We start from the raw sequence: 18269 nt of genomic DNA on the forward strand, positions 1-18269 counted from the left end.
TAATGAATATTATTTTATTTATGTTATATAATATTATAGTTTGGTGTTCCATGGGGTTATTTCTACATTTACATTTACATTTAGGTCATTTAGCAGACGCTTTTGTCCAAAGCGACTTACAATAAGTACATTTGTCAAAAGAAGGAAACAAGGAAACCACAACGAATCATTGCCGATAAAGTAAGAGCTAAAAGTAGAACAAGTGTTAGGTCCTCATCTGAGTAAACTAGTAGTTCAAGAGCAACAGTGCTACGATCAGAGTGCTATAGGTAAGGGTGTTTTTTTTTGTTTTTTTTGGGGGGGGGGGGGGGGGTCATGCTAGTCGAGGTGAAGTCTGAACAGGTGAGTCTTGAGCCTTTTTCGGAAAATGGCAAATGACTCAGCTGTCCTGACATTAGTCGGGAGTTCGTTCCACCACTGAGGCGCCAGAACAGAGAAGAGTCTGGACTTTGCTGAGCGACATTTGTTTGATTTCAGCGATGGTGGTACCAGCCGGCCAGCTGAAATAGAGGAGCGAAGTGCTCGCTTCGGGGCATGAGGTTTGACCAGTGTTTGAAGGTAGATGGGTGCCGTTCCATTGATGGCCCTGATGGAATTTCTATGATTAATATGCAATCAATCCAGTAAAATTGGTGATTGAAAATGTATCCAATCCAAAATAAATAAATATATGTTTGTGTGTGTTTATATTATAACATCCATCCATCGTCTACCGCTAATCCTGTATTCAGGGTCACGGGGGGGGGGGGGCTGGAGCCGATCCCAGCTATCATTGGGCGAAGGCAGGGTACACCCTGGACAGGACGCCAGTCTATCACAGGGCCGACATGTAGAGACAAACAACCATTCATGCTCACATTCACACCTACGGGCAATTTAGAGTCATCAATTAACCTATCCCCATGCATGTCTTTGGACTGTGGGAGGAAGCCGGAGAACCCGGAGAGAACCCACGCTTACTCCAAACAGATCGAACCCTGGACCCTCTTGCTGTGAGGCGAGAGTGCTACCCACTACACCACCGTGCAGCCCTATATTATAACATTAAATATTAAATGTATCTAATCCAAAATAAATGTTTGTGCTTTTTATACATTGTGTGTCTATATTATTATTATATTTATATATGTATATAAACATATACATGTTTATATATAAATAATATATTACATGATATTCTAATATTATTATTATTTTATTAATTATCCCTTGAATGTGTGTAAGTTTCAGAGTATCCATCAGGTGGTGTTAATACGACTTTGGCTGACAGCGTTATGAACATCAGAAGAAGAAGCTGCTCACGAGTCACGACAGCATATGCTGTTTTACGACATGTCGAAAAACAAGCTCGATGAAATGCGGCACTACTGACCTACTAGATGTTGTTTAGTTGTTAAAAGCGAAACTGTCACATCAGGATTTTACCCAGTAAGTGCAAAGCAACCACGTTATCTCGGTGTTATTCTAGTTTCCCCTTTGACGGGTGTTTATACTGAAACACGTCCTGAAACGGTGAAAGTAACAATAATTGGGTTTTCCCCACTGTGAAACAAGGAACTACACTAACGGCATTCTGTTGCAGCGGGTTTGTCTAGTGACCCCCTCAACAACAAAAAAACAGCGATGCTGGTCACCGTTTTCTGCGCGCCGAGGGATCGCCCAGAAACAACCTTCGCCCTCGATGTATCCCCAGAGCTGGAGCTCAGAGACTTTCTAGCACTTTGCGAATTGGAATCAGGAATCCCAGCTGGGGAAATCCAGGTAGGACCGAGCTAGCTGTAGCAAGAGCGCTAATGTAGCCCATAGCTAGCTAGCTGACTTGCTAGCATGAATAGACTTGAGGCTGTTTTGGTGGACGCAGGGGGGGGTGTTGCGAAACTTTTACGTTTATCAACAACAGATACAGTCGCTGACCTGTACAACCAACGTTTATTGACCGTTACAAACCGTCAGCTAACCGACAAGTCGAACTAGTTAAGCTAACTGACTACTTCGAGGACAAATGTTTAATCTAACGTTGCATTACGTTTGCCAAACCGACGAAACTGGTGTTCTTATTGCGAGACAAATATGTTCTGTATTTCTTTTTAAATAAAATGATGGCAAGAACCGTTGCCCAACACATTTCACACAGGTTGAACAGCGATGTGGCTTGAATGAATACCATAATTGTAACGTTAACGAGCTTTTAAGCTCGTTGGGGAAGTGGAGCTAACAGATTTCTAGCATAAATACAGATAACGCTACCAAATAACCTAAATCCATTCAATATGACCATGCAACGACCCCAGCAGAACCTAGACCTGATTGTGGTTTCATTGGGGCTTTACCAGACAGGTTTAAGGATTACATCCAACACTGTTTTAGCTTTGAGAGCAACAGTTAATGTTGGATTAGGGCAACAATGAATTTGCTGAAATGACTTTCTTCATGATGAGGATTTTCTGGTTTTTGCACGTTGTAGCATGTACGGACTGTACAGTGCAACCCATTACTAGGCTTCCAAAATACCAGTTATGAAATCCTGTTCCTGGGCACCCAGTAACAGAAAAGTAGGGCGGTATACAAACCTGAAACAAATACCGGTACGTAGACACCATAACGGTAATATAACCGGGTAGATCTGGATTGTAAGGTAGAGATTGCAGTCAGATAAACCACTGATTGACTTAATGAAAGTACCACCCAATGACTGCAGAGTTTTGCATTTGAGCTCATGAAATAAGTATGCTTAACACGTTCAGTTGTTCTAATATTCACCATCAAATACAACCGAAGCAAGAATCTTCCGTATGATGCTATTAAGTAGGATTCTTTATTCTTCCATGAACAGATCACATATGTAGAACAGCTCTTAAAAGACCCCACTCGTGCCTTGGGGACGTATGGTGTAAAGGATGGAGATGTGGTGGTTCTCAGGCAAGCTGACAGAAGGCCACCACCAACTCAGCCAGCCTTTCCAGGTAACACAAGTTGAAATTTATACGAACACTATTGATTTAGATCTGCTGCCAAGTTCCGGTTAAGATGCCAATTAATGTACACAAAGGTACCATGAAATTGCTCTGATGGCTCTTCTGTGGTTTGATGTTTTGCCGCAAGAAGACTAAGGATGGGTTGGGAATTGACTTCGAGACAGGCTTGAATTGAGAGCTCAGAAATAGGCATGATAACAATGCTGGATTTCGCAGTGTTGTTTCACATCCAAACACAATGATCCCTCCTATATTACTGCCACACGTTCTAGTGGGCAACCAACAAACCAGCATGAAAAGTATGAGGAGAGTAAGTGCAGATTACAGGAAAGGAAAAGTGTTGACTTAAAAAAATGTGTATCTACATCTCGAGGCAGCACTTTTAAAAATACATCAAATATCAATGCAACATCTCTTCAGTGAGTTTTTCTACATGAAAAATGCCGACCTCTCACCATTTATCTATTGTGCTCTTTAGGTCTGCCCCAAATTGACTTTCGTTCCATCACCATCCCCGGCACCTCTTCTTCAACTAGTCAACGTGGTGCCATAAGGCCGCAGCAGCAACAGGCTCCGCAGCAGCCGCCGCCGCCGCTGCGGCCCCAGGCTCAACAGCAGCCACAGCGCGCTGCACAACCTTCCACGCCAACGGCCTTTCGCGGCTCCTCGCCTCAGGGGCTGGATGACCCTGCCTTACTCCAGCAGATGCTATTATCCAATCCACATGAGCTTTCACTCCTGAAGGAGCGAAACCCGCCACTTGCTGAGGCCCTGCTGAGCGGAGACTTAGGTAAACAAAAAAAGAGCTCTTGTTGTCACATGCTAAGGCTTTTTTCTTTATGGTATTTTACTTTGAATCAGATTTGTAACGGTGATGTTATTGTAACTGCATATTTTGTCAGAGCGTTTCACCAAAGTGCTGCAGGAGCAACAACAGGATCGAGCCAAGAGAGAGCAAGAGAGGATCAGACTTCTGACTGCTGATCCCTTTGATTTGGATGCCCAAGCAAAGATTGAGGAGGACATCAGGTATGGTGCAGAGAACACGACACACGATACCCTTCGTCTTCACCATGGATACCGCCTCAGTTTTACTGCCGTAACTGGATATTGTGGTGTAATAATTTGTAACATGATCATTCACATTTTCTTGAATTTGACTGAACCATTTAGAACTACTATAAGGGAAAGCAACTTGTTCACCAAAGTGATGCAGATAGGTTTCAAACTCCAATGCTCTTACCCTTGAATTTGTGCACATTCCAGGCAGCACAATGTGGAAGAAAACATGACCATTGCGATGGAGGAGGCCCCAGAAAGCTTTGGACAGGTGGTTATGCTCTACATTAACTGCAAAGTCAATGGGCACCCTGTGAAAGCTTTTGTTGACTCAGGTAATGAGCATTAAATCCTGATCTCATTTGTGGTAGTTACGGTTGTCTGTCCACGAACAGGAATGGTACTAAAATGTTGGTGTGCTTTTATTGTTTTGTTTTTGTCTGTAATTGCATCAGTACCTGCATTCACTGCACTCAAACAGTAGACTGACTCATGCAGGTCCGGATGTCTGTAAATTTTATAATCGATTTCTGTGATCTCATTCCCCTTGTGATCTTTACAAGACCAGCATGACTCAGCCATCTGATCCAGAAGAGTAACCTCATCCTGGAGCATAGAAATATGATGCACTTATTGTACACAGCATTGTGTTCTCCTCTTCAGTGCGCAGGCACGTTTTGGTGTGGAGTGAACATTTTGTAGAGCCCTGACGTTCCTTGTTTTTAGGAGCCCAGATGACCATCATGAGCCAGGCATGTGCCGAGCGCTGTAACATCATGCGGCTGGTGGACCGTCGCTGGGCCGGCATCGCCAAGGGAGTGGGCACCCAGAAGATCATTGGCAGAGTTCACTTGGGTGAGTTTTGGTTATTTGTGAGTATTTTCTTTTAGCAACGCTATTTTATCTTCAGACTAGTTCCCATGAAAACATTAAAGTGTGTATCAAGTTTTTCCCCGACTATTTTCCTATTTACGAACCGTTAGAAAAGCCCTGTATGCAGTTTGATAATGTGCCGAATGGTTAGATAGCCTAGGTTTGCACAATTACTGGATGTTTTTGAGTCCACTTCCTATTTCCATTCACCTATAATTATGGTTTGCAATGAGAACTTCCAAGTGATGAATGAATTGTTATGATTTTGAACAATGTGTGGTTATAAAGTGGCTTTGTAAGAAACACTGTCGACGTAGTTTAAGAAATACAAAGTAACTTCCTGCAGATAACTAGCTAAGCTTACCGTTGAACATACCTTTTAAAACGGCACACAGAGGTTTAAAATGTGCCAGAGATCGTCTGACCGTCGGTAGGTAGAATCATTTATCTGTGATTTACGCCTTCAATTGCATTCATACATATATCTGCATGACACTTTGGGGGTATTTTAATACGTCTTGTCTCGTTGCACTCACGCAGCTCAGGTCCAGATAGAGGGGGACTTCCTTCCTTGTTCTTTCTCCATCTTGGAGGACCAGCCAATGGACATGCTGCTTGGCCTGGATATGTTGAAGAGACATCAGGTGTGAGATCTTATTTTATCTCATGACAGTGGAATTAATGACATACATTTCTGTTCTCTGTATACTGAATATGCAGGGAAGTTGAAGAATATCTGGGAGCATTATCTGTCCGGTGTTTTTTGTTTTTAGTGTTCGATCGACCTGAAGAAGAATCTGCTACTAATAGGCACCACAGGCACAGAGACTCGCTTCCTCTCTGAGGCAGAGCTGCCAGAGTGTGCCCGACTGGCATACGGACCAGAGGGCCGTGAAGACGCCCGTCCAGATGAGATGGGTGACAGAGAACTAGCAGAGGCACTTCAGAGGTCCATACAGGAAAGTGGTAAGAGACGGCCTCTCATCTCTGCACTTCTGCCTGTTTTTCCATCGGGCTTGTTTCAGCTCAGTTAGAACCACATTTGCATGTGCCACTTAAAGCTTCCTACTCTCCACCCCATTTATGCAGTCATCAGAATTTTCAGTCACATGATCACTTCATGTCATCATCAGTAAATGTGCTTTAGAATAAGATTGAGAGATGTCTCTTAGCAAAATATAAGCATACATAAGAAAAGAAGAGGGTTCTAGGCTGAGATCAAGGTTTTTAGTCTTAAAGGCAAACATGGCTGTGTTTGTTTTCTGTATGAAGAGTGTCCTTGACTTATGTGAAAGGCACTTCCAAACCATCCATCTATTACGGGAGTACTCCTGTCCAAGGGTGTCTAAGCAGTAAGCGATGCCTTCTCCACCAGTAGGTGTGTTGTAATTGAGATTGTCAAAACATTATCAACTGTTTCCCTTTTAGGCTGACATTAACACATTCGACTACCGTTGATGCACTTAGTTATTTGTCCAGTAATGGCTGCACATGGGATTCAAACACAAAGCAGCAGCAGTAGAATTGCAATGAATTTGTGGTGAGTCTGTGGTACAGCAGGCATGCTGTGAGAGATCAACGTCCACTAGACAAGAGGCATCAATCAGCTGTTTAAAATTTGATTTGATTGTCATGGTTAGGGGATTTTGATCAAATGTCCTACTGATGTGGCCTAAATGGAGTTTTCTGAGGTTCAGTGATAGGTAATGTGATTACACTGTGACCTCTCTGTTAGGACATAGGTTGAAATTGTTTCCGGGTGACACTTTTCACATCTGTGTGTGTGAAAAGGCTGATAGGTTGGTGCATGCTCTGTGTGTGACCGCTAACTTTCTCCGTCCCTTTGCATGATTTGTGTGGTGTGTGCCCTAACCCCTGAGCAGGACAGCACTGATGCATTTGGAGACTGCTGGAGAGAGCCCTACAACCAGGTACTTCAAATTCACAAATCCATTGCGAGTGCTAAGTCCATGGCTATTTCTGTCTTTTATTTTGCCGTTGTTTTGCTGCTGGATTGGTTAATCGATGTTGTACTTTTGTTTCCACATATTTGTGTATTTATTCTGAATACATATAACTGGAAATAGGAAAAAGTAGCACAAGTCACAAACTATGTATATATTCAAGAATTTTAAGAGTCGACAGGTTGACACACTGTTTAATTCCCAGCTGTATTTTCTCTTACAATAGACACTGCAGATGGACAAACTACCTCACCGCAGCCCCCACCATCTACATTACCCAGAACCTTAGACCAAATGTCCTCATCCACCTCCCCTTCCCAAAGCCCTTCCTCTGGCCAGCCCCAAACCCTGGATCGCTCTCAGTCTGACCCGGCCACCATGGAGAAGGCCTCAGCATCAGGGCCGTGCCATGACCAGCCTGGCCTCCAGGGGTTTCCTCCGTCCTCAGCAGAGGATGCTGGTTCTGCACCTCATCAAGTCCACCCTCACCCTCTGCCTGTCCAAAGCAACTCAAAAGTCTCCAAAGTGCCCCCTGTACCTAGTCCCTCAGCAGACGCCCCCCGTACATGTACCCCTCCTGCGGACATGACTACAGTATTCCAGGATCTGGGGAGAGAGGTACAGCCTGGCCACACAGAGGGGGATCCTGAATCAGATGAGGTGATGAACAGTCCCGTGCGCCCCCATCCAGAGGAACTTTCACCCATTCAACCCATGGAGGAGCAGGCGACTGAGTCGGACACCGCTGATGCCACAGAAGTCTGTGTTAGCGCTCCGAGCCACACGGACTCCGTTGAAATGGAGTCCCCAACGGCCTCCCAGGGCGCGGTGACCTCTGAGAGGGACCAGCCTGAAGGAGAGCACTGCTCCAGCTCCGACAGCATCCCATCATTGGCGGCCGCTCTGATGGAGCTTCACGAGCTGCTGGTGTCCAACAACCGTGCTCAGTCCCAGAACAGCATTACCTCCGGCTCCCTCTCACATCCATTCAAGCAGGAGACGGATGAAGTGGCTCCGGAGCCACGCACCCCGACGCCCGAAAACACCCAGCGTGTCCCCTCTGTTGCCATCACAGCCGGTGCAGAAGCAAGTGATGCCAAAGCCAACCACGCTGACGCTGTGTCTGAAGAGGGACCATCTAGGTGTCTTGTGCCTGACCTCTCTGGCCAGGATGAGCATCTTAGCAGGAATACAGCGGCGACTGTGGAGGGACGAGGACCACCGCAGTGTCCAGGTAACCCCGCGGAGAGGAGGGCAGATATATGTGGGCAAGCTGAAGCAAATGACATCAGCAGTTTTCAGCCTGAGCCCGAGGTTCCTCCTGACCCTGCAGGGGACCTGGAGCTCAGGGAACCTCCCGAGGGACAGCAGGGGAGAGGGGTTGCAGATGGCCGAGCCTCTGGCACCAACACCCCAGACACTCCTGGCCTCCAGACTGAGCACACTTTTCTCAACCCTCTGTCTATGGCAGTGGGCTCACCTGAGGAAGTCTCGAGCACCTCCTCCCCCTCTTCTCCTCCTCTTGCTCCGCTTACATCTCCAGCCCCTGTTCTCTCTCCTCCGCATCCCTTCATAGAACAGTTTCCAGCTGAGCACATCCAGAGAATCCAGGCAGCAGGGTTCTCTGCCAGGGAGGCTGCAGAGGCACTGGAACAAGCCCACGGGGTTGTGGAGATCGCTCTGCTGGCACTCCTAGCCCGAAGTATCACTGTGCCCACCTAGACGCATCATACGAGTCCCCAGCCTCCCAACTCAGCATCTGTCTTATTTATACCTTGTTACTGATCCAGATGTCTCGGTCCCTTCTTAGCAGGGAGCACACATAACAGGGAAATGCTGTCTTTTGGTTCGTCACACAGAATATCCGAGAACAAACGGGACAACTGGTAATACTTTTCTGGATATTGCAGATATGTGAGGTGTGTTTGCATGCAGATGTTTTGGGTGGCTACCCATTTCATTGGTTTTTAGAGATTGGATATGGCGGATTGATTTTTCTCGTTTTGTAGTCCAATGTCGACACATTATTAAATGCCCGATGCGTGATTATTTAGCCATTAAACATTAATATAATTTCCCCTTGGATATGTCATAAAACTATTGTTGTTTAAGTTGTGGAGCATCAATAAAAAATAAAATAAAAACTCAGTGGAGTACTCAACTCGCTGTCCCAGAATAACTCTGGTTAGCTAAAGATCATTCAGCATGACGATGAATATTTGAAGCAATTTGCTGATGAATAAAGCACCATGTTGATTTTTTATGTTTGTAGCCCCTTCAATTCACTAATCGGAACCCAACGGTGGAACGTTGCATTGTGGGAACTGCTGCAGTTTTAGAAGGGCTGATCATTATTGATCACGTTTACAAATCATATCTCCACAGAAGTCGAATCCACCTTTTATCCACAGCGAGTGAGCCACAAGTGCGTTTGTTGACGTATGATCAGAGATGTCATTTTTCAATTCAGTAAGTGTATTACGGAAGGTATGTTGTACTGTATGTATTATTTTCGACTATTTGAAAGCTTTGCCATGTGTAGATTACAAAACTGTTCGTAGCTCGTTGAGAAAGTTCTTTTTTTTTAATTTTGAGTCAAATCATCGCAGGTTTGTTCATGCTTTTAAAAAAAAAAAAGTTTTCATTCATTCATTTTGTAATCTGTTAGAATATTGCCATGTCAATACTTCATATATCATGGATTTTAATGGCTTTATTTAAGTCATATACCAACAATGTTCAGGCAGATTGAATTATCTACTTTTATCTTGTATGAAATTTTAAATTGCAAATAAAATGGAACTAGTATTTGTACACTGTGTGAATTTAATTTTTACTTTAAGTGTGATTATTGGTATCATTGGTAGGTATTATTGGTATTTCTACATATTGTAGTGTTTGTTGTCAAAACTAAGAGCCAAGCAGCTCTTAGATGAGGCGACGGGTATTTCCCATCATGCCTTGGGTCTTGCGGTTGGTTGCGAGCAACTGTGGCGCCTGTCTCTAAAAATGGCGGCCTCCTTGATCAAGTTCTAGTCGGACACATCTAACCGTTTAATCTTAAACGAGCTCGATGTCTGATTGGAATTGTACCTTTTTTTTCTAGGGGTGCATTCCAAGTCTCTTGTATTTGCGGCCATGTTTCCCCCACTTGCATGTTTCCTTGTGTTAGGAAACCATGCGAGGAGAGAGGAAACAAGGAAATGTTCTCAACATTGTCTGTATATTGTCATTATTTATTAGTATAAATGTTTTGGGGGAAATTTGAAATTATGTAACTCATATCAAAGCTGTCGCTCGATTAATTATCAGCCTAGAAATAGAATAGAAATGAAGATAAATTATATGTAATTATGTAAAATATATACACAATAAAAAATGAATTGGGCAAATAGCAGATCATCAAGACATCTCTAATAGATTAATTTATTTGTGCTCCTTTTGTTTTCCAGACCTACAATTAACACAGATGTTTAACTTAATGGTGAATCACAAAACAAATTAAATATAAAACTTCTAGTGTGGCCCAATCAATAATTGATATCCAATGAGGGGGGCATGATCTTTGTGATCTTTGGGACCAACTTCAAGATGGCGGTAGTATCGAAACAGCACAGCTAGTGTAAAGGAACCCTAGTGTTGAAGCTTGAACAAAGAACCACACCTGATTCCAGTTTTTGTGATTGCTGCTCAGTGAAGCTCCGACTACATCTGATGGCTCTCTGGGGCGAATGAAGGATGCTTCAGGAGATCAAACGCATCCATAGTTGCACCTTTGGTCGGCGTGTTGGCAGCCTTGTGTGAGAGATCACTTCCAGGACGAAGCATTATGGCTCAATCTGACCTCCCCGATGAGACCAGCCACTGTTGGAGCAGCGGCATTATCGCTGGTCTGCACGCCTACTTTGAAGATCCGGTGAAGAATTTGATTTCACAAATACAAACCATGAAGACAAGCGAGGGGCTTTCTTCAGTGTTTTCTCTGGGAAGCGTCAGTGCAGGGGACTCTGCAGGCCTCGGTGAGAGCAGTGACTCCCTGAACCAGCCTGAGGAGCAGAGGTAAGAGCACATGGTGCATCCAGAAAACTTCAGTATGTTAAATGACAATGAAATGTGCTTTTTTTCTTGTAAGTCCTCCCACAGACATCTCTGCAGCTCTCAGGTCGGTTGCTCTACTGCGCACATGGGATTTGAAACAAATGCACTGTGAACATGAGTCCAACAGTTCACACGAGGATCCAGCTTCACCTCCGTTAGATGATCAGGATGGGAGTCCAGAAGGGTAAGGGTGTGAATATGTTTACTCTTTCATAATCTTTTATGCTTGTGACTAACAAGGCGACCACAATAAATCCAGGGCAGCAGATCCGGCTGAGGAGGAAGTGCTGAGTGTGTCGTTCCACTCAAAGTATATAAAATACTGTAAGTTGACTGTTTTTGTTGTCAGTTATTTTGTAGTGTAACGACTCCAACAGTGCAAAGCTCCTGCATGTCTTCCTTTGTGCTCTGCAGTCCCACTGTATCAGGACTACTGCCTGCAGGAGGTGAGAGATGATCTGCACAGACTGAGCAAGAGTTTTGTGTCTGAACTGGTGACCCCTCAGTATCTGCAGGGTGTGCAGTCCCGGCGTGTCGCTATATGCGGCTCAGAGGCCACGTCCCCTCAGTTGAACCCTCCCGAAGCGACTCAGTCCTCCCCCCGGCCTCCCCCGGTCAGGGTGACTCCCTGTACTCTGTGGCATGATCTAGACGAGGTGAAGGCGTCTGGCCTGCTCAGCAGCTTGACAAGCAGAGAGATTCGCCTTCAGGAGGTTATATAAAAATATATTTAACACGTTTTGTATGTTTTTTTTAATTAAAATAATAATTCATATATCTATAGAACATATTTTAATTCTATTTTGGCATTTCTTCATCACAATTTCACCTCATAACATTGAATAAATAGGAAGATTTATAATTGCTCATGTATATTTTTGGACATATTTACATTTTTGGAAGAAAAAAAGCTTGGGATCACATAATTTCAGGGAGCCCCTGCAGTAACTCTACAGACCCCCGGGGGCCCCTGTTGCAGATCTCTGCTCTAGTGTGTCTGTAATGCTCTTTAAGGTTTAGTTTGGCATAGAGACGTCAAGAGAAAATAACCCTTTTAACTCTTGTTTCTTCCTCTGAAGACCATGTTTGAGCTGATCGGCTCTGAGGCGTCTTACCTACGGAGCCTCGGCGTCGCCGTCAACCACTTCCATGCGTCGAAGCCACTGAAACACACCCTGACTCAAATGGAGCATCACATTTTGTTTTCCAACATTCGTCATGTGATGGCATCCAGCCAAACGTGAGAGCTCCACCACACCAGCTGCTCTCATGTCTTGCCTGGTTTTGTTGGGGTCTAAGATGACCTGGTCCCATTTGGTCTCTTCTAGGTTCCTTATGGATCTGGAAATGCGACTGGGAGAGAGTGTGTTCATATCTCAGGTTGGAGACATTGTGCTGCAGCACTGCCCCGACTTCCAGAGCCTCTACGTGCCGTACGTGACTAACATGATGTACCAGGAGACTCTCGTCAGCCAGCTGCTGTAAGTCTCTGCTCTGTGCTCTATACCGGCATCACAACTGTTCACAATCACACAATCATTTTTTTTCTCAAGGCAGCAGAACAAAGACTTTAAGTATACGATCAGGAAGCTGGAGAGGGACCCAGTGTGTCAAAGGCAGAGCCTGAAGTCGTTCCTGGTCCTTCCATTCCAGAGAATCACTCGTATTAAACTCATCCTGGAGGTAGGCGTCTCAGATTTGACTTGGATGCGTACGTTGGGATCTAGAAGTCAACTAAAGCTTCTCTTTGGGTTTTTTATTTATTTTTTAGAGTGTCCTGAAACTGACTGAACCAGACTCTGACTCTATTTCAAATCTTGAAAAGGCAATAGAAGCCATCCATGAGGTAATGCAGTTTTACATTCCAGTGTTTGTCTATTCCTTGATGACGAGACGGGACGGGGGAAATTAGGTTCTTATTGGAAGCAAGCTTATGAATAGGAATTTTTAAAATGGCATTAAACGTTTTGTTGAGTATTAAAATAGATCTGGTCGTCTGCTCTGACCAGATAGTGACCGAGTGCGACGAGGGGATCCAAAAAATGAAACAAATTGAAGAGCTGGTCGACTTGGAAATGCTGCTGGACTTTGGCAAAGTTAAGGTGACAAGTTTGGTTCATTCCTAACAGAAATGTAGAAATACTTTATTGATCTCGAGGGAAATTCAATGCATTGCCATCCACGGTTTATGTAACAAAATCAAGGTTGTTGTGCATTTGAACCGACTCCCTCTTCCTCCATCCAGGCGGTCCCTCTGGTCATGAGTGGGCGTTTTCTGGTGCACCAGGGTCCCGTGAGACAGCTGACCACCGACAACTCCAGAGTATCATCCATCAGCGTCTACCTCCACCTCTTCAACGACCTTCTAATCATCTCCTCCAAAACGTACTTAAATTAAAAAAACATCACATTCTTATTTGGTGATACACTGACTGGCTTTGAAACCATTGTCTTTCTGACACATCAGGGCTCGGAGGTTCACCGTTGTGGATCACGCTGAATTCCCTACACATGTGCAGGTCGGGCGACTGAAGACCGAGGCCCTGGGTTTACCCCCAGACTGCTTCCTGTTGCACCTCTCTCAGAGTCACACCGGACATCCGACCGCCATGATACTTGTTCCATATACAAGGTAAACTGGACATCTTCTATATATGCTTTTTTTTTTATTATTAAAACATCTCCTTTGCCAGCCAGTCATCTTTTAATTATAATTATTTTTTTTACTACAGGTCAGATAAAGAGGCGTGGATGAAGGTGTTGTCGTCTCAACAGTGATTGGAACATGATTGTTTTTTTTTATTATTTGCTGATTTTTACTGAGATCGTTTTAACTTTTTCATACTAATATAATTTTGATTTAAATAATTTGTTCACTTATTCTCAAGATGTAACTTAATGCACTTTAGAGCACCAGATGACACAACATAAAGAATTCAAACATGCACTCAATTGGTCACAAATTAAGAGACACGTATGGAGATTTTATTTTTTGGAAATGTAGTTTTTTCTTGCTTTTATTATTAAAATGATGTAAAAATGACCTTGTCAGATCAGCCTACGGTAACAAAATTGCAACTGAATAAAGATGGAAAGAAAAGAACTTCTAACTGTGAAATCCTGACAAAATATTTAGTAAAATACAATAAAATGTGTTGGTCCTTTTAAATGCTATTGACAGGAATCCCTGGAAAAACAGGGTAAAGGCCTTAAGGCCAGGAAAAGCTCTTTAAAAGCTTTGTCACATTCTTATAACAGACCCAGACAATATCTGGCCTCATATCATGATATCGGTTACCGGCCTGCTGACACAAGACGAGTGATTTCCTGTATGTAACGTAGGAAGAGGAGCCAGAACACAATGACCTGTTTCCTGATCTAGACAGCCTACACGGTGGTAGGAACTCCAGAAATCTAAATGTATTGGCACAAGCACTGAAAGTGTGACTGTTTCATGATGTCGCCTACTTAAAGTAGAGTCGCTGTCTGCTTCAGTGAATGGTGGCTGGCTGATCCAGCGGTAACACAGTCCTGATGCCACAGGTTCTCGGCCAGGCAGTTGAGGAGGGGGGCTACGTCACCCAGCCCGTCGCTGGCCTCCCCACCCACCCGTAGCACCGGTAAGCTCCACGTCTCCTGGAAGTCCCTTATGTCTCTCTCCGCCACGTCACAGTGCATGAAAAGGTCAAATCTGAGGGAAAAGTTGAGGACAAATGTCCATCTCTGTATTCATAAAACGTTAGACGTTCAAGAAGAACACGAAGGATACTTGGTGCCAACCACCAATTTGACAACCGGACGGACGGATGTCTCGGTCCATTTAGCCATTTGATTCGACAGATCATCAAAGGACGTCCTGTCGGTGAAGGAGAACAGGAACAGCACGGCGTCCACCTGCTCCTTGCAGGCCTGGAAGACACAGGAAACAGTGGTTTGATGAAACGTCTGGTTGACTTTATTTAGATGTAGAATAATGTGAGCATAGCCTTTTTGTTTCTGTGAGAACCCAATGTGTGGAAACACTTAAAACGATATACACACTGGGAGCAAATGGTCAAATCTCCGCGAGGCGGCTTCTCCACAGTCCCACAGCTGCAGACGGAAGAAGAGCACTCTGCCGTTCTCTCTCAGCTTCGCTGGCCAGTACACCACTGTTGTCTCAATACCTTGAACAACATTGACCTTTTTGAAAATTGAAGGGTTTCAGAACGTGCAAATTAAAAGCAACAGACACTCACTTATGGGCGTACCTGTGGTTTCATAGTGCAAGGTGGGAATATGCAGGCCGGCAAGACGTGCAATAAGAGCAGTTTTCCCGACGCCACTCTTGCCAGAGACGACGATCTTATAGTGAACTGTGTCCACAGCTACATGTGGGGGCATCACCGGAGACTCCAAGAGGCCTGTAAAAACACGGTTTTAAAAAGGGACGCCTATACACGTACGTTTGTTTACTGGTTAACAGTTGGACCTGCAGTTGTGTAATTGTATTACAAGCTATTGTTCAATGCTTACTTCCACAGTGTCAATATAATACTGGTGAAAGTTCACCGTGTAAATAAATAGGGCTTAAAAGAATTGGAGCATGTTTATATTCTACAGTAGGATTCTTGCACAATCATGCACATTTCTTCCACTTGTATCTATTGTTTATAGGCTTATTTGGCCATGTCTTTTTTTGTAGGTGTGTATTTTTTTAACTACCTCATGTTTCTTCTTGCGTGATCTTTTGTTATTATTGTCCAAATGTTTAATTGCTGCTGTAACAATCATTATGTATGTATCTATCTATCTATCTATCTATCTATCTATCTATCTATCTATCTATCTATCTATCTATCTATCTACATGACAGTATGGAAGCATTTATATAGCATTTATATAGAAACCCTCCATTATTTCACATCTATATTATTTGAATGTCACTTTTAATAATCATCTTTTCGAGTCATACAATTGTTATACTTGTTTAAGTGATTCCACGTCGATTGTCCAGTAAAACACCTTTTAATCAGACTTGTTGCAACTTTCTTTACAAAACAAACAGTAATACACATTGTTTGTATCGCCTCAAAGTACTTGTATTTACTAGTTTTTACCAATCCCTTGTGTTTCATACCGAAGTGTTTGCGTCTCTTCTTGTGTAGAATTTTGCTGAAATATTCTTTGCTGTCTGCACATCGATGCCAGTCGGCCACTACGACGGAGCCGGGGGAAGGAGGAGGGACTTGTGCCATGTTGTCATCGCTGCTTGCGCTGCTCAGCTAAAGCTAGCATCACACCGCTAACTGCTAATTTCATCCCCAAAAAGAAGACAAAAAGGGAAGTCGACAGCTCGTGAAACCTGTGTTAGTATCAAAATACTGTAAGCGGTCTTTTCTCGTCATAAAACGCTTCAGTGAAAGGCAAAACCATCCACTTTAAATCTCAAAACGTCGCTTGAAAACCACTTCCTGGCGTCGCGTCTCCATGAGAAACAGAAACACGTGACGTCACTTCCTGCAGGCCCTGTATTTTGTAACGGGCTTTAAAAAAGTCGTTAATTGCGCCTTTTTCTGGCACCAAGTCAAAGAAAAGACTACCTTTTACAAACTTTTACGTACTTACACTAGATTTCAAGCCTCATAGGGTTGCGACAGTCGTGTTGATAATGTTTTAGTTAATATGTTAACACAAGTTGTTTATTACAACAATCATTAATGGGTTTTCTGTGCCGTCGGTCGCTGCTTGGACCAACCATCACGTTAACAATAATATCGCTGAAAATCCACCTTTTTATAAAGGATTTTTCGATGATCTTTGGTCCAAGTGCTCTGATTTCCGGTTCGTTTGCTCTTCCCGCCGCCAGAGGGCGCCAAACCCCAGCGCTTAAAGATGAGACGCATCAAAATGCCCGGTGAGCTCTGACGGTCAGGGCCCCACTGCTCCCCGTCGTCATGGTAATAGATATGGGGTCCACACTCGACGGTAGTTTGCATTGGTGGGAGAAAGTATTTGTGGCTGTGCCGTCTTCTCCCAGCTGCATAGGGAACAAGAGTTAGGAAGGTATAAATGGTTGGTGTGGGGAAAGGTGCACTCAACGGTTCATTTTACACACTTATTTTTGAGATGTTCTGTAATCGAGCTCCAGGAACCCATTAGATTCAAGCCGTTACTAGTACTGAATCTGCATTCTCCTGTTCTGCAAATTATAATCGACAGCTGGAATTCAAATTGACATCAAATATCCGAATATGTGATTCCTTTTAAAGCCTAATCCAGCCAACAAACAGGCCTTTTTACTGTTTTGTGGTCACTAAAGACTTTCTAAACCAGGGTTAGGGCTTGGGTTTGCGTGGCTCACCTTCTCAGCATGCACCTCTATCAGGTTGTTGGAGGATGTGATGATAACCTCCTCTGGAGAAAATTCACTCACATCGACTGTGAACTGGAAAACGTCTCCGATGACCTGGATCTTCCCCGTCGGATAAGAGTGGCCTGAAACGGAAATCAGTTGCAGCTCGTAAATCTCGACGACTATACACGACAGGAACCGAAAAAGGCCACTCGTCATGTGCCTGATGTAACATAGATCTATCTGTTGTTGGTCTGACCTGTAAACTTCCTGTCTCTGCAGGTCTGCTGAGGTGATGCTGAGGAAAGACTTTGACCTTTCTCCATTCAGGCTGAGGAAGTGGATTGTCTCTACTGGACTGTATCTACTGCATGGATCCAGGTTGGTCTAATCTCCTTAATGACTGATGAAAGCCTCACGATAAATGAGTCTTTTATAGTGTACCCAGTGCCACTCGTGTGTGTGTGTGTGTGTGTGTGTGTGTGTGTGTGTGTGTGTGTGTGTGTGTGTGTGGTTGGGTGCCTGGATGATTCAGCTGGACTGGAACATGACACGGATTGTAGATATCCAGTGTGTCACGGTTGTTGTTGTTGAACTGTTGTTGAGTGGGTCTAATATTTCTAGCCGCGCCCCAGACTGGGAGCCTGTGAGTCTTTGTGTATGTGAGAAAGGGCGTGGAGCGGTTCCAGTGTGAAGGGATAAGCTATAATTATCAGGTGAGATATTGAATAAAACTGCCATTCCAAGTATAACAAAGAAGGGTGACAATACGACACAATTAAGGAGCTTTAAGATCAAACGTAAGATTTTTTTAAGGATATATTAGGAAGGTTTGTCAGAAAAACGACGCTGTGCTCATGAATTCCCAGTGAGAATCTTCCAGAGGAGCAACTCAACACGTCTGAGCGACTGTGATTTGGTGGCGCCCGGTCGTGTGCAGGCGTGACATTCTGCTCCACCTCGGCA

At 44.0% G+C, this 18269-nt stretch overlaps 3 protein-coding genes across 5 annotated transcripts; 1 reads left to right on the forward strand and 2 right to left on the reverse strand.

The window, feature by feature from the left end:
• Window positions 1–1328: 1328 nt before the first annotated feature.
• On the forward strand, window positions 1329–9685 carry ddi2 (DNA-damage inducible protein 2). Of its 3 annotated transcripts, none has more exons than XM_084021252.1 (10): window positions 1329–1428; window positions 1583–1761; window positions 2834–2963; window positions 3454–3765; window positions 3878–4004; window positions 4242–4369; window positions 4761–4889; window positions 5448–5551; window positions 5681–5873; window positions 7098–9685. In XM_084021252.1, exons 2-10 carry the CDS (start codon window positions 1624–1626, stop codon window positions 8591–8593), a joined length of 2757 nt encoding a protein of 918 aa, XP_083877378.1. In that variant the 5' UTR covers window positions 1329–1428; window positions 1583–1623; the 3' UTR covers window positions 8594–9685. The 3 variants fall into 3 exon arrangements, with proteins under 3 accessions (XP_083877378.1, XP_083877379.1, XP_083877377.1); XM_084021253.1 differs by adding an exon at window positions 6791–6838 and having other exon boundaries at window positions 1346–1761; window positions 7098–7287; XM_084021251.1 differs by having other exon boundaries at window positions 1346–1761.
• A 4330-nt stretch (window positions 9686–14015) lies between these two features.
• Window positions 14016–16453, reverse strand: cplane2 (ciliogenesis and planar polarity effector 2). The gene is made up of 5 exons (XM_084024768.1): window positions 16089–16453; window positions 15220–15372; window positions 15011–15135; window positions 14739–14878; window positions 14016–14660 (listed from the first exon to the last, which is right to left on the reverse strand). The coding sequence occupies exons 1-5, from the start codon at window positions 16204–16206 to the stop codon at window positions 14438–14440; spliced, it is 759 nt and encodes a 252-aa protein (XP_083880894.1). The 5' UTR covers window positions 16207–16453; the 3' UTR covers window positions 14016–14437.
• A 340-nt stretch (window positions 16454–16793) lies between these two features.
• Window positions 16794–17695, reverse strand: LOC311028541 (heat shock protein beta-7-like). Its single transcript, XM_084033169.1, has 3 exons — window positions 17563–17695; window positions 17313–17446; window positions 16794–16988 (listed from the first exon to the last, which is right to left on the reverse strand). The coding sequence occupies exons 1-3, from the start codon at window positions 17627–17629 to the stop codon at window positions 16854–16856; spliced, it is 336 nt and encodes a 111-aa protein (XP_083889295.1). The 5' UTR covers window positions 17630–17695; the 3' UTR covers window positions 16794–16853.
• Between the last annotated feature and the right edge of the window lie 574 nt (window positions 17696–18269).

The sequence above is a fragment of the Eutrigla gurnardus genome (assembly GCF_963514095.1).
Source record: "Eutrigla gurnardus genome assembly, chromosome: 2".
NCBI lineage: Eukaryota > Metazoa > Chordata > Actinopteri > Perciformes > Triglidae > Eutrigla > Eutrigla gurnardus.

Excerpts from the sequence above, each read along its gene's own strand:
- LOC311028541 (XM_084033169.1), bottom strand. The coding sequence starts at position 17,629 with ATGGAGAAAGGTCAAAGTCTTTCCTCAGCATCACCTCAGCAGACCTGC. Across the intron at positions 17,447-17,562 it reads CAGAGACAGGAAGTTTACAG|GCCACTCTTATCCGACGGGG; the intron begins GTCAGACCAACA and ends TTTCCGTTTCAG. Across the intron at positions 16,989-17,312 it reads TAGAGGTGCATGCTGAGAAG|CTGGGAGAAGACGGCACAGC; the intron begins GTGAGCCACGCA and ends TTCCCTATGCAG.
- ddi2 (XM_084021252.1), top strand. The coding sequence starts at position 1,624 with ATGCTGGTCACCGTTTTCTGCGCGCCGAGGGATCGCCCAGAAACAACC. Across the intron at positions 1,762-2,833 it reads TCCCAGCTGGGGAAATCCAG|ATCACATATGTAGAACAGCT; the intron begins GTAGGACCGAGC and ends TTCCATGAACAG. Across the intron at positions 4,890-5,447 it reads CATTGGCAGAGTTCACTTGG|CTCAGGTCCAGATAGAGGGG; the intron begins GTGAGTTTTGGT and ends GCACTCACGCAG.
- cplane2 (XM_084024768.1), bottom strand. The coding sequence starts at position 16,206 with ATGGCACAAGTCCCTCCTCCTTCCCCCGGCTCCGTCGTAGTGGCCGAC. Across the intron at positions 15,373-16,088 it reads GAAGAGACGCAAACACTTCG|GCCTCTTGGAGTCTCCGGTG; the intron begins GTATGAAACACA and ends GTGTTTTTACAG. Across the intron at positions 14,879-15,010 it reads GATTTGACCATTTGCTCCCA|GCCTGCAAGGAGCAGGTGGA; the intron begins GTGTGTATATCG and ends TGTGTCTTCCAG.